The sequence below is a fragment of the Mobula hypostoma genome, chromosome 1 (assembly GCF_963921235.1).
Source record: "Mobula hypostoma chromosome 1, sMobHyp1.1, whole genome shotgun sequence".
Taxonomy (NCBI): Eukaryota; Metazoa; Chordata; class Chondrichthyes; order Myliobatiformes; family Myliobatidae; genus Mobula; species Mobula hypostoma.
The window spans coordinates 36,234,131-36,247,715 of record NC_086097.1 but is presented as its reverse complement, the minus strand read 5'-3'; the positions used below and the strand labels follow the sequence as shown (position 1 = coordinate 36,247,715).

Genomic DNA, 13,585 nt, shown 5'->3' with positions numbered 1-13,585 from the left:
TACTCCTGAGGCCTTGTTGTTTTTCATTTGACAAATGGACTTTTGGTCAGGTGTGACTCACATCAAGGACAGAATAATTTTTAAGGAGTTCTTCCATCTGGTGGTCACTGACCATCTATCTGTCTTCTAGGTTGTCCTTCATTCTGTGTCCTCGATAAAATCAGTTGCCCATGCAAATGAACCCATGCAAATTGTGATTATCAGTGAATAGCTGGTCCTCCTGTACTTTCTCAGCCAACCATCACTGTTGATGTGCCTCACTTTCTTTACATGTATAAATTATTTTTAAGTATATCTAAAAGTTAAGCATTTTAGTTTTATTAGGTGAGGTAAGATAGGAAAGAGATAATTTATCTGATCTATTTTCATTATCGGTATATGAGGGTGAATGATTAGCTGATACTTATAATACTTGATAAATATGAAGACAAAATTTATTACAAATTTGTAGCAGGTGAGTGCAGACTAAATCCTTAAGTCATATATTCAGTACACTATTGCCTTCTTCAGTTTGTGAATTTCTTTCTTGCCCCTTTTTTCATTTTTGCCGTTTGGTGGGTTTGGAGTTTGATGTACTTTCCGCTGTTTCTCTGTGTGGGTGATCTGTTAGTTTTTGTGCGAGGCAGGGGTTTGGGGTTTGAGAGTTTTTGTTTCTTCTTTATGTGTGGGGGGAGGGTGGGGGTTGGTACATGCTCTCATACAGCATCAGCTTTATATGAGCAAAATAGCAATGGTAGGTGGATAGATACTTGGGGATGACAGGAATGCAGATTTGAGATTGCAGCCAGTTCAGCTGGTCTTATTAAGTGAGCCATACTTGAGCCATCCCTGACTTTTTTCTCATGTGTGTTATGTTATTCCAGTACTTCATTACTAACTGAAAAATTACTAACGTTCATTGCATTCTTTTCTTTGAGGGAGGACTTGAAACTAATTGTTAATTAGTTTTGGTTCATATCAGAAGGAAAATGCTTTCTTCTGAAACCATGGACAAGTGTCAATGTACCATTCCTCAATATTGTAACTGAAGTCCATCTAATGTTGTCAGACCAGAATGGAGGTGAAACTTGTATCTTTGTGAGGCAAGTGCTTGCGTTTAGTATGGTACAGTTTAATATTATACAGATGTAAATATCTGGTAGGACAATATAATATAACTGAATGATCAGGAATATTACTTTGCTTTAATTTTCATTCTTTAAAAATAAGAATTAATTTAGAAACTGCTTAACATGAGCTTTATTTTTCAAACAGGGTTCCAGGCGTGCACAGACCCTAGCAGAGATAAAGTCAAAATCATATAATTCCGTAGTCAAGGTCTGTATGCCAAAATCATGACATTATGTCTTACTTAGCAATGTTTGATTTGTAATTACAAAAATAAGTACTTAAATTTCACTGAATGGAAAATCGATAGTTTACTCTGAGGTTGGATGTAAAGTTTATTTTCGAAGACCTGAAATTGATTCAACACCAGCGTTAAAATATATTTCTTAGTAAAGGTACAATTCTTATTAAAGGCCTTGAATAATTATGTTGCTTAGAATTCCATTCTTTGTGTTTAAGTGAGCATTGTTAGGCTTTAATGTTTTGTTTCAGGAATAAAAAAAACAATGTCCTGTGGTTTCATGTGATATAAGCAGGTCATTAATTGTTTAAAACTAATATTTTTAAGGTCTCAAGATCTAGGCGGCACCGGCAAGTAAAAACTGAGTCTGATCAGACAACCGAAAAGAAACCTCCAGAAGTGAGAAATTCATCAGTGAAAAATCGAGCCAACAAGAAAGGTAATTTTCAATGTTTTCTTATGCGAGTTGTGTTTCAGAGTATGGTTCTTTTCAGTACAGCTCTACAATATTACCTACATTGTAATATAAGCATATAGTGTGCATACTATGTCAAATCTGCCCATAAAAGATCTTATATGGTAAATCTTGAGAAAAGAATAAATGTATATTTTTTGTGTGGTTTCAGGGTTCACTCTAAAATGTATACAGAAATTATCTTAAACTGATGTTGACTGTCCGTTTCCCTCCGCACGTGTTGCCTGAGCTGCTGGAATTCCTTCATATACAATCATTCCAAAATCCTATTCACATTTTAGCCCTTGATGGTAAATACTGTATTTAGAGATCCCAATCTGGGGTCCATGGGCTCCTTGCTTAATGGTATTGGTCTACAGCATAAAGAAACCCCTGCTGAAGATACTGGAAATTTGAAAGATCATCAACTGAAATCTCTTAGATGCTCTCAGGCTTCCTGAGTACTTCCAGTTGTTTTGGGTTTAGATTTGAAAATTAATGTTTGTCAGTAGTTCAACTGTTTAAGCATTGCATGCGTGGCTAGTAACTCCAGGGTTCTTTTTGTATTTAAGATTACTGAAAAAAGGGAAAGATAGTATTTCTGTCCAGAATTTCTTAGCTCATTGCGATTGATTATACTGTATAGTCTAGGAAAGGGACATGGAACAACTTACTGATTCTGTGGCACATTTGTTCCCTATTTATTTTCAGAAAATACTTGTCTTCAGAAAAAAAATTCAGTAGTGACATAGAAATTTAAAGTTAATATTTGCAAAAGTTGTTACGTATGCAGCTTTTCTTTTCTCTATTTGAAGATGGTGGTGGGTACAGTGGGCAGTGCAGAAATACACTATACAAATTCTAGAATTGACGTGATCCTATGAGTTGGGACTTTCACAACTCTAAGGTGATGTCTGGAGTGGTTCAAAGCAAACAGGCATCCTAGAGCGTCTAAATGTTCAAGGAAGTTTTGTTGGACAGCTCTCAAATTTGTAAGTCCTTTAAGCCATGTCTATAACATGTTTTTTATATTGGGCAAATAAAAGCCTCTTGTGTATGTTTTTAGTTTAATTTTTTCACTTTGGATTTCCTTGACAGACACACTAAATACTGAAATTTTTCAATCGTTTTAATATCTCATTCATCCTTGCTGTGGTGTTTTGACAGTTGTATCTTAAATGAAATCACTAATTGTTCAAAATTTTAATGATATTTTTTGCTATTAGGTTCTTCATACCAATTGTTTAAATGTCAACTTCATGGGAATTTGTTTATCTTGAAAATTTGTACATTAACAATGGTTTGTTGAAGTGCTGTGTATTTGCCTTGACCAAAAGATTTTAAAATTATGTGCAATAAGATACAATATTGAGTAAGATCAAAATACTGCAATTGTTTCATATTTTTCATTCTAATACAAACATATTGAGAATCATTCATTCCCATTATGGTTGCTAGTACTTTGCGAAGTCGATCACTTGACTCTATTCTCCATCTTTTCTGGTTAAAAATCCATTTTATAACTTAGGACGCTGAATGTTTCATCTACAAACATTACTCTTACTTTAAAAAGAAAGCGTAATGTCACTCCTATTAATTTCTTCCCCTTAATTATTTGGTGGTAAATGACATTTTATAGTGATGAAAAATGTACCCAGATATCAAGCTCAGTATGATGCTCAAACTGAGTTCAATACTTCAGGATTCAAGATTGATTAATGTCATTTCCAGTACACCAGTGTATCGGAGAACAAAATAATTGCTACTGCAGATCTGATGCAGCGCAAAAAAATACAATAAGTTAAAGAACACAATAATAAAAAAAAACACAATAAATATAAATACCAAGCTTATTTACAAAGATTGATTATAAGTCCATAAAATGACGCTAGGCACAGACCTACCTGTACATAAATGAATGACAGGAAATGATAAAGTAGTAGTGGTGGTGGGGTGTGAAGGGGTGGAGGTGTTGATCAGCTTTATTGCTTGAGGACAGTAACTGTTTTTGAACTTGATGGTCCTGGTGCGGATGTTATGTAGGCTCGCTGATGGGAGCGGGACCTTGGGCAGAGGGGGTGGGTTCCTTCATAATGTTACTAGCCCTTTTCTGGCACCTTTCTGTATGTACGTCCTAGATTGAGAGTAGGCTAGTGCCAGTGTTGTGTTGGGAAGTCTTGACTACACATTGTAAAGCCATCCTGTCCACCACAGTGCGGGTTCTGTACCGTACAGTGATGCAGCATGGTAGGATGCTCTCTACTGTGCATCTGTAGAATGTCATGAGTATAGATGTGCATGGTCCAGCTCTGTTTAGCCTACTCAGAAAGCACTGGCGTTGGTGAGCTTTCCTGATTGTGTAGAATGTGTTCTGGGATCATAAGAGGCTGTGTGAGATGTATACTCTCAGGAGTTAGAAATTGCTTGTGGTTTCCACTACTGTGACGCTGATGTAAAGAGGGGCATGAGTGGTGTGAGTTCTCCTGAAGTTGATAAGACCATAAGATATCAGGACATGATTAGGCCATTTGGCCCATTGAGTGTGCTCAGCCATTTCATCATGGCTGATCAATTTTCCTCTCAGCCCCAATCTCCTGCCTTCTCCTGCCTCATGCCCCAATAAAGAACCTATCAACCTCTACCTTAAATATCCATAAAGATGGCCTCCATAGCTGCCTGTGGCAAAGAGTTCCAAAGATTCACTACCCTCTGGCTAAAGATATTCCTCATCTTTGTTCTAAATGGACACCCCTCTATTTTGAGGCCGTGTCCTCTGGTCTTAGACTCTCCCATGATAGGAAATATCTTCTCCACATCCACTCTGTCAAAGTCTTTCACTATTTGATAGGTTTCAGTAAGGTCACCTCTTATTCTTCTGAATTCTAGTGAATACAGGCCCAGAGCCATCAAAAGTTCTTCATATGACAAGCCATTCAACCCTGGAATCATTTTTTATAACTATCCCCATAGTCTTGTGGACATTGAGGAAGAGGCTATTCGCCTGGCACCAGGCCTTGAGCTCTTGTTGGCCGACTCATTATTGGTTGATGATGATCTCCACCACTGTCGTGTCATCGCGAACTTAGAGTTGTGATTACATGGGTATTTGGCTGTATAGTCGTGAGTGAGCAGAATGTACTGCAATGGGCTCAGCACACAGCCTGGTTTTGGGGGGGGGGGGGAAGAACATGTGTTGAGGATGATGGGGAGGGAGTGGTGATTGTGCATCCTGACTTTGAGGTCTGATGGTTACAGTGGTGTACTTAGACCGAAAGTGGGAGTTTCTTCACCAAGGTCTGTGGGACAATAGTGTGGCATTCCAATATGTGTCCTTGCTTCCTAGGTGTGTCAGGGCCAGGTGCATCTGTAGTAGAGCGGTTTTGTGAGTGAGCATATTGGTGAGTGGCCAGTGTAGCAGGAATGGATTTTTTCATATATGCCATTATCAGTCGTTCAAAGCACTTCATGATGTTTGATGTCAGTGTCACCGGGCAATAGTCGATTACTTCTGAAGGTGTAGGGTTCTTTGGTACAGGGATGACGGTGGCTGATTGAAGTGTGTGGTGATAGCCACCTGGATGAGTGAAGTGTTGAAGATGTCAGTGAGCTGGTGTGCATACTTCCTGAGTACTTGACCTGGAAGGTTGTCTGGCCGGGCTACCTTACAGAGGTCGATTCTCTGTCGAGTCCTTCTCACGTCTGCTGGTGTTAGAGACAGTGCCTGGTCACCTGTATTGCATGCCTTGAAGTGTGCTTAAAGATTACAGAGAGCATCAGGGAAGGAGGTGTCACTGGTAGAGTCGGCGCTGTTTTTCCTTGCTTAGTCAGTAATGCCCTTGATGCCCAGCCACATATGCCAGGGATCATTGTTGGACAGGTGTTCCTGAATTGTTTGAGTGTTGGGCAGTCATTACCCTCTTCATGCCTAAGATGAGGTGAGAAATTTTGATGCTTCCTTAATACAAAGGAATACTTTAAATTTTATTTATAATTATTAGGTGATTGTGAAATCCATTCTCACTTTATAGAATTGGTTAGTTCGAGTTGTGTACAGTCATGAACATTGGAGATTTCATCAGCTCTGTATCATCTGATACAATGCAGTGAAAGAATATTGCATGGTTACCTAGGAAACCAGGAGTAGCAGGCCAATATGTCACTGATAATTTCAGACTCTAATAAATATTTTAAATATTGATTGGGATGTGAGGGCAAGGGGGAGAAGAAGCAGTATTTGATCTATTTTATTGTTTTTGTAATCTCTTGTGCCTCTAGTATTTGTTTTGTATTAACGTCTTTCCCACCCTTTTCTGAATGTTAGTTTTGTAGCTTTAAAATTTTCTATTATCCTGGGGTCACAGCTTCAGGTAAAGTGGTGGGACCCTTTGTGACCACGAAGGCCAAGAATTTAATGGGCAATTTAAGGGGATGGTGTGCAAAGGGCATGTGACATTGTAAAATATTGATGGGCTGGTAGGTTGAGTTAGGGCAGATGAAATTTAATTCAAATAATGTGCATAGTGTATTGTTTTGGGAAGTCTAATAAAGGTACATCACCACGAATTGAAGCATCCTAAGGGAACACTGAGGAATGGAATGACTAGTGGACGTCATACGGGATTTCATTAGCTTAGGCATAGCATATAACATGGAAGTCATATTCTAACTTTATGAAACTGAGTTATTGTGTATAGTTCTGGTTGCCGCACTAAAGGAAAGACATGAATGCCTTGTAAAGAGTATACAGGAGATTCACCAGGATGTTGCTTGAAAAGAAGTGGTTCATTAGGAAGAGAGACTGGTTAGACTGGGTTTGTTTCCCTTGGGGTGAAGGAAGCTGTGCATCGGGGACACACAAGACTGCAGATGTTGGAATCTGGAACAAAAATAAATAAACTGGAAGAACATGGCAAAAGAGAAGAACTTAACATGTTGGCAAAAGGGATATGTTAATGTTCCAAGTTGAGATCCTGCATTAGGTCTTGGCTGTTTGGCAAGAAGAAAGCTGGACAGTATTTAAAATTATAGAGGACTTAAAGATTAGCTTTATTTGTTACATTTACTCTGAAACATACAGTGAATGTGTTACTTGTGTCAAATCAAATCAGCAAGCATTCTGCTGGCAGCCTGCAAATGTCACCATGTTTCTGGCACCAACAACATACAGTACTGTGCAAAAGTCTTCGGTATATATAAATTTTGTTTTGAATATTTATTTTTTGTCTTCTGCATTAGTGTGTCAGTAGAAAAGAGCAAATTTTAGGTTTCCAAGCATTTATTTTCTAAAAAATTAAATGTTATAGAGAAATGTTTGTATTTCACTAAAGAAAATAACATTTTAAGTAATAGACCACTTTTCAAACAAAAATTTGATTAATTTGTAGGTATATAGCCCAGTGCATGATTAAACAATGATGACAAACAGCTACTAATGATCAATGACATAATGAGTGAATGAACTGAACTGGTTAACTGAAACAGAAATGGATGTAGAAGGAATCAAACTGGTCAAATGTGAACCAAACTAAAAGGTGTGGCAGATGTGATTTCAAATCATCAATTCTTACATCATGGCAAGAATGAGCAAAGCAACAAGACACAAGGTGGTCATCCTGCATCAGCAAAGTCTCTCCCAAGCAGAAATGTTGCGGCAGAGTTTCAAAACGTGCTGTCCAAGCTCTTCTGAAGCACAAAGAAATGGGCAAGTTTGAGGACCGGAAACACAGTAGTCGGCCATGGAAACTGAATGCAGCAGAAGAGAGATACATCAAACTGACTTCCCTTCTAAATCGAAAGAAGTCCAACACTGCTGTTAGCTGTGAACTCACAGAAACCACTGAAACCCAAGTATACCCCTCTACAGTCTGGAGAAGTCTTGTTGGAAGTGGTCTGCATTTAAAAGTTTCTGCCAAAAAGCCAATCCTCTGAAATGGAAACCAAGCCAGAAGACTCACATATGCACAAAAGTACAAGGACTGGGGTGCTGAGCAATGGCTTTTAGCATGTGGGGAGTAGGGTGGTGGGAGAAGGATTGGAGGGGATAATGGAATACAAGATGTTGGTCTTCTAGTTTATGATTGGCCTTACTATAGCAGTCGGGAAGGCCAAGGAGGGACAGTTCATTGCAGGAATGGGAAGGTGAGTTGAAATGATGTGCAACTGGAAGCTCAAGATGCCTGCTGCGGATGGAGCACAGGTGGCCTGCAAGACGGTTGCCTACTCTGTTGCTTGGTCTCACTGATGAAGAGTAGGCCACATCGTGAGCACTGAATTATTCACTAGGCCTGGTTGGAGGAGGTGTACATGAATCTCTGCCCTACTGAGTTCTCTGGCAGTTTATTCTTTGCTTAAGCTGAGGGGTAAGCTAACAGATGTATACAAAATTATGAAAGGGAAACATAGGGTAAATATTTTTTTTCCAACAATGGAGATAGCTAAAACTAATGGGCATGGGTATACAGTGAAGAATAAGAGTGGATCTGAGGAAAAATTTGACTCACCCAGAGGGTGATGCAGTCCGAGACAACTTGCCTGAAAATGTGATGGAGGCAGTTACTCTCTCAACGTTTAAGTGGAATCTCGATGAACACTTGAATTTCCAAGGTACAAAAGACTATGGGCTAAGTTCTAATAAAGAGGAATAGTATACATTGGTATTTGGACCTCAGGGCCCGTTTCTGATTTGTATGACTCTGATCTATTTTGTTCACTGAGGCAAAAATCAGTAGTTCTCCAGTGCTAAGGGAATTTACTGACCCTGCCCTGAATTCTAATGGATTCATTTACAGAGCAACAAGAAACTGAATATATGCAGTTACTGCTGTTTATGAACAAGGACAACATTTGCGAAGTCCACATTTGCGGTGCCTCACTTATGACTAATGAAAATGCAGAAACCACCTTCAGAGTCCCAGCAATCTCCTGTTTTGATTCCATAAGTCCTTGCAGATTTATCCACCACCTTTTTACCAATATTTTGAATACTTTTCCTCCTTGATACTGTTACGTACCCCGTAACTGGTTGGAGTCTGGAGTACTAGAACTAAGAAAGTTTTATTAAGGAAACAAGCAACACAGTAATCGAAAGGATAATAAATGCAACAGTTCAACAATGATAACCACACATGTGCACAGAATTAAGATAACAGCATCAATCAAGCTCTATCGTTGTCTAGGGGTAAATGACCAATTTCAAAATGACTCAAAGTTCAGTCCAGTTTAGTAGTTCAGTTCGCAGTAATCGTTGCCATGGCGGTGGACAACGTGGGGGAAGAGAGAGATAGAATAGGAACAACTCATCATTCAGAACGGCTTCACTCACAGACCAGCAAGATGGCTCACAGACCAGCGAGATGGCTCACAAACAGCTTTTGGGCGGGTCCTTGGTGATGTCACCTGAGGTCACCGACTGTGACCCCTCCTCCAGATGCGGTCGATCCTCTGCAGTGAACCCGGCACCCAGGCAAGGGCGGACACACACCGGGTTCCCGCTGATCGTACCTTTCCACCCTGGTCGTTGTCTGGCACTTCTCACCCACTCGTGAGAAGCGTACCGCTTCCAGGGTCTCGTTACCTCGGGTGGCGTGTGTCTGTCTTAGCGAACCTGTCCCTTTTTATCCCCCTGCTGGGGTATCGCCTGTCCATCACTTCAAACAGTTCAGGCTTCAAAAGGGGGGAGCCGCTCCAGACAGCTCTTCCTCCCACATCCCTTCATTACACATCTCCAGACGCTGCTCCATTGTTCCTTATCTCTCCTTCCCCTGAGGGCAGGTGGCAGACCAACTGCTGATGCCACTGATGCTAGCCCAGGCCAGCAAACATCTTAATTTTATGTGTATTCTCGTAACAATACAAATATAATCCAGCATACCATTTCCCTTAACTCTATGGTCTCCACATCCTTCTCCTGGTGAATTCCAATGAGAGGTACTAATTTAAGACTTCACTCATATCCCCTCACTCCACCCATCAAATACTTTTTTGCTTCCTGATGAAACCTGCTCTTTCCTTAGCTACCTTCCTGTGTCTAATATAGTTATGAATGTTTTAGGATTTTCCTTAACCCTACTTATCAAGGTCATTTTTTATGACCCCTTTTTTCCTCCTAATTTTTTTTTGTTTACCTATAAACTTTTTAAAGTTTCATTCCATACCAATTTCTATACCCGTCATATGCTTCCTTATACCTGATCAAACCTTCAATCTTCGCGAGTCTTTCTTCTTACCCTTATAGAAGCAAGCTGACTCTTGCCTCTTACTATCTTACTTTTGAACATCTCCCACTTAATAGATGTTGTTTCTGTATTTAAGTTGGGGTAATTTATCCTGTTTTGGATTGCAAGTGACTAATACTAAAATTTTGCTTGTTTCTAGAATCTCCACGATCCAAGAGAAGACGATGACAATGAAGACAATTTTGAATAGTACATGTAGAATGATTGGGGTCAAACAATAATCCCTTCAGCAACTCCAGTGGGGTGGTCAGAAGTAAAGCTATCTTTGGAACTAAGCAGATCAAAGTAGCAATCACATCACAACATTACAATGCTGGTGGTTTGGATCTATGTTGCACATTAAAGTTTTATATTTTCTCTGTTGAAAATGGATAAATATCTTTTTTTTAATGTTATTAAAGCAAAGTTTTGAATTACATTCAAGTACTGAATTGTAAGAGATCCTAGATTTGTCTTCAAGTCTTGTAATGTGAAATTCATGCAGTTCGCTCCAGTGGTTAAAGAAGGTAGGTTTAGGGAAAATTGTGCACCCTGCCTCTTTCCCCACCTTAATGCAATTATCACTTGTTCTTCGGAGTAAAACTTTCTGTACTGTGTCCCAACAACTGATGGACACAGAAGAGTACTGTCAGTTGAACCAATGTGATGCCTAAATTAAACTTGGTTGGATGGAACAATTAGTGGAGAAAAAAATTTATCTTTTATCCTTGCCCTTACTAGGAACTGAATGAAGTCTGTTCTTATTAAACATCTCTCAAAAATTTTAATATAGACTAAGTCCTAAATGTGAATTAAAGGAATTTTTTTTCAGCTTTACAGTAATCTTTTAAACTTAATTTAGTGATTACTATTGATCATTTGTGACTTCGGTTGTCTTCAAACACTTTTGCAGTACGCCCTCTGTTGGTCGAGGTCAACCATGGATATTGCATCCTAGCTATCTACAAACGTATGTTGTTGGTGCAGTGCTGTCTGTAGCGAGAGTGGCAATCTCTTGCAAAGGTCTTATTTATAAGTGGTCTCGGCTCTGCTGGAGATGCAGCGTTCCTCTTGATGGATCTGTTTTCTTCTGCTGGTTTTAAGGAAGTTTTTTATGCCTGACTTAAGGTATTGTTTCAGGGTGCTCCTGCATTTGATGCGGTTGGCTGCAAGTTCCTCCCAAGACTCGTTGATTTCCAGTGCCTTCACGTCCCACTTGCAGACATCCTTGTAGCACATTTGTGGGCGGCCAGCAGTCTCCTTGCCTGAAGTCAACTCACTGTAGACTCTGTAGGTTTTTTGGTGTGCTGCCATCTTGCATGTGGCAGACATGGCCCAGCCAGCACAGCCTACACTGCCTGAGCAGGATGTACATGCTGGGAAGGCCAGCACGAGAGAGAACCTCAGCATTGGGTACTCAGTCTCTCCAGGAGATGCCAGTGATGGGACGAAGGCACCTTAAATGAAAGGCGTTGAGCCTTCTCTCCTCCTTAGTGTATGTTCTCCAGACCTTGCTACTGTACAACAGTGTGCTGGTGACACAAGCACTGCACACTGTCATCTTTGCTTTGATTGAGAGTTTGGATTTTTCTAAGATTTGTGTGGTGGGCTGGGCAAGAATTGTTGCAGCCTCCCTGATGTTCTTGTCAATTTCTGCACCCAAGGAGTGGTTGTCACTGATGATGGAGCCCTGGTATGTGAACTGTTGAACAACATCCAGTTTGTAGTTACCAACAATAATGACTGGTGGTGCTTCCACGTCAGGCCAAATTCCTTGCAGGCCAGGGGAGAAGCGATCCGTCAAGCTCTGGAGGTGCCGTGGGTTGTAACTGCTGCATCATCATGTCTCTGATCATAGCCTTGCGCACTTTGGTTTTGGCTTTTAGGCGGGAGAGGTTAAAAAGCCTGTCGCCTGCTCTAATGCAGAGGTAGGTCCCCTCTGTTGTAGTGCTAACTATGTGCCTCAGGAGGATAGAGAAGATCCTAAAGAGCGTTGCAGTGAGAACACAGCCTTGCGTAATGCTTGCTTAACATCAAAGGGCTCTGCAGAACTGCTGTTTTACTGTACAAACCCATTCATGTTGTTGTGGAAGGATTTGATCATGGTCTGTAGTTTGGGCAGCATACCTTAAAGAGAATCTGAAAGAGCCCATCTCTGCTGACACCTTGGGTAAGATTGATATAGAACACAGAGGGGCTTCTTTCGTTCTCTGTACTTTTCCTGGAGTTGGTGGAGAGAGAAAATTGTGATCACCGTTGACCTCACAACATGGAAGCCACTCTGTGACTCCAGGTAGACATGTTCAGCCAACTTCTGTGTCTGGACCAAAATGACTTGGCCAAAGACTTTGTCAACAACGTTCAAGAGAGGGATGTCCCTATAGTTGTTACAGTTGCTTCTCTCATCTTTTGTTTTTGTAGTGGATAATGATCTTTGCGTTCCTCATATCCTGTAGTACAGCCCCTTCCAGCAGTGACAATACTTCATGCAGTAGGGTAGTCATGCAGTGCTAGATCATATCTGGAGAAATCCGATTGCCTGCTGTCTTCCCTGAGGCCAAGCTGTCAATGGCCTTGCTGAGCTCCTCTAGGGTCACCTTTCCATCCAATTTCTCCATTGTTGGCAGGCACTCAATGATGTCCAAGGCTGAGGTGGTGGCAGTGTTCACTCTGGAGTAGAGGTCAGAGTAATATCCTATCCATCTGTTTGCTGCTGTACGTGATTACTTCCCCATTGATGAATTTGAAGGGAGCCATCTTGCTCTCAGAGGGGCTGAGGGCTTTCTTGATGTCATTATACATATCCCTGATATTGCCTGTCAGTGTTGGGTCTGGATGTCTTCACTGAACTACACTGCATCCAGTACTCGATGGCACAGCGCCCGGAAGTCTGCTGAACTTTACTTGTAGTAGTCCTGAGGATATGTAGATTCGTTTCAGTTGGCAACCGTTTATACTCGGCAAGGATAGCACGTTTGGCTTCAATGATGGTGGTCATTTTGTTGGATTTAGCTTTGAACCATTCATTTGCTTTCGAGGTCTTCTTCCCAAACGTAGCCAAGGCTGTGCTGTAGATGGTATTCCGCAGGAGCTCCCATTTCTCTGTGACAGAGTTTCCAGGCTGTTGGGTGCTCAGTTATTTCTCGACAAACTTGGCAAACTGCTCCAGCAGGTCTAGGTGAGACATCTTGATGAAATCAGTGCGAGGGTTCCCTTCTTTTTCAGCGCAATGGAATTTCCTTGACTGCAGTCTGATCTTGTAACACACCAGCAAATGGTCAGTGCTATGGTAGGAATGTGTGAAAAGCATGCTGCCGAGGAAGGAGTATCCGACGAGGATCAAATCCAGCTGGTGCCAGTATCTGGAGCGAGGGTGTCTCCAGGAAACCTTGTGTTGAAACTTAGTCTGGAAGATTCAGTTGGTAATATGTAGATTATGATACATGCAGAACTCCAGCAACCGCTGTCCGCTCTTGTTCATCTTGCCCATGCCAAAGTGACCTAGGCAGGAGGGCCACGAGTTGCTATCTGCACCCACTCAGGAGAAATGTTCCTTGCTGGGGTATTCCT

General features: G+C 40.9%; 1 protein-coding gene across 3 annotated transcripts in view; it reads left to right on the top strand.

Annotated features, from left to right (window-relative positions):
* Positions 1 to 10,760, top strand: part of snapc1b (small nuclear RNA activating complex, polypeptide 1b) — a 39,908-nt gene extending 29,148 nt beyond the window's left edge. Inside the window, exons 7-9 of one of the 3 annotated variants that reach the window (XM_063046439.1) lie at positions 1,255 to 1,317; positions 1,676 to 1,787; positions 10,176 to 10,760. In XM_063046439.1, the coding sequence (XP_062902509.1) occupies positions 1,255 to 1,317; positions 1,676 to 1,787; positions 10,176 to 10,204 (204 nt within the window). In that variant the 3' untranslated portion in view covers positions 10,205 to 10,760. The remainder of the gene's footprint in view (positions 1 to 1,254; positions 1,318 to 1,675; positions 1,788 to 10,175) is intronic. The other 2 variants (XM_063046430.1, XM_063046420.1) reach the window with 2 other exon arrangements.
* The last annotated feature ends 2,825 nt before the right edge of the window (positions 10,761 to 13,585 follow it).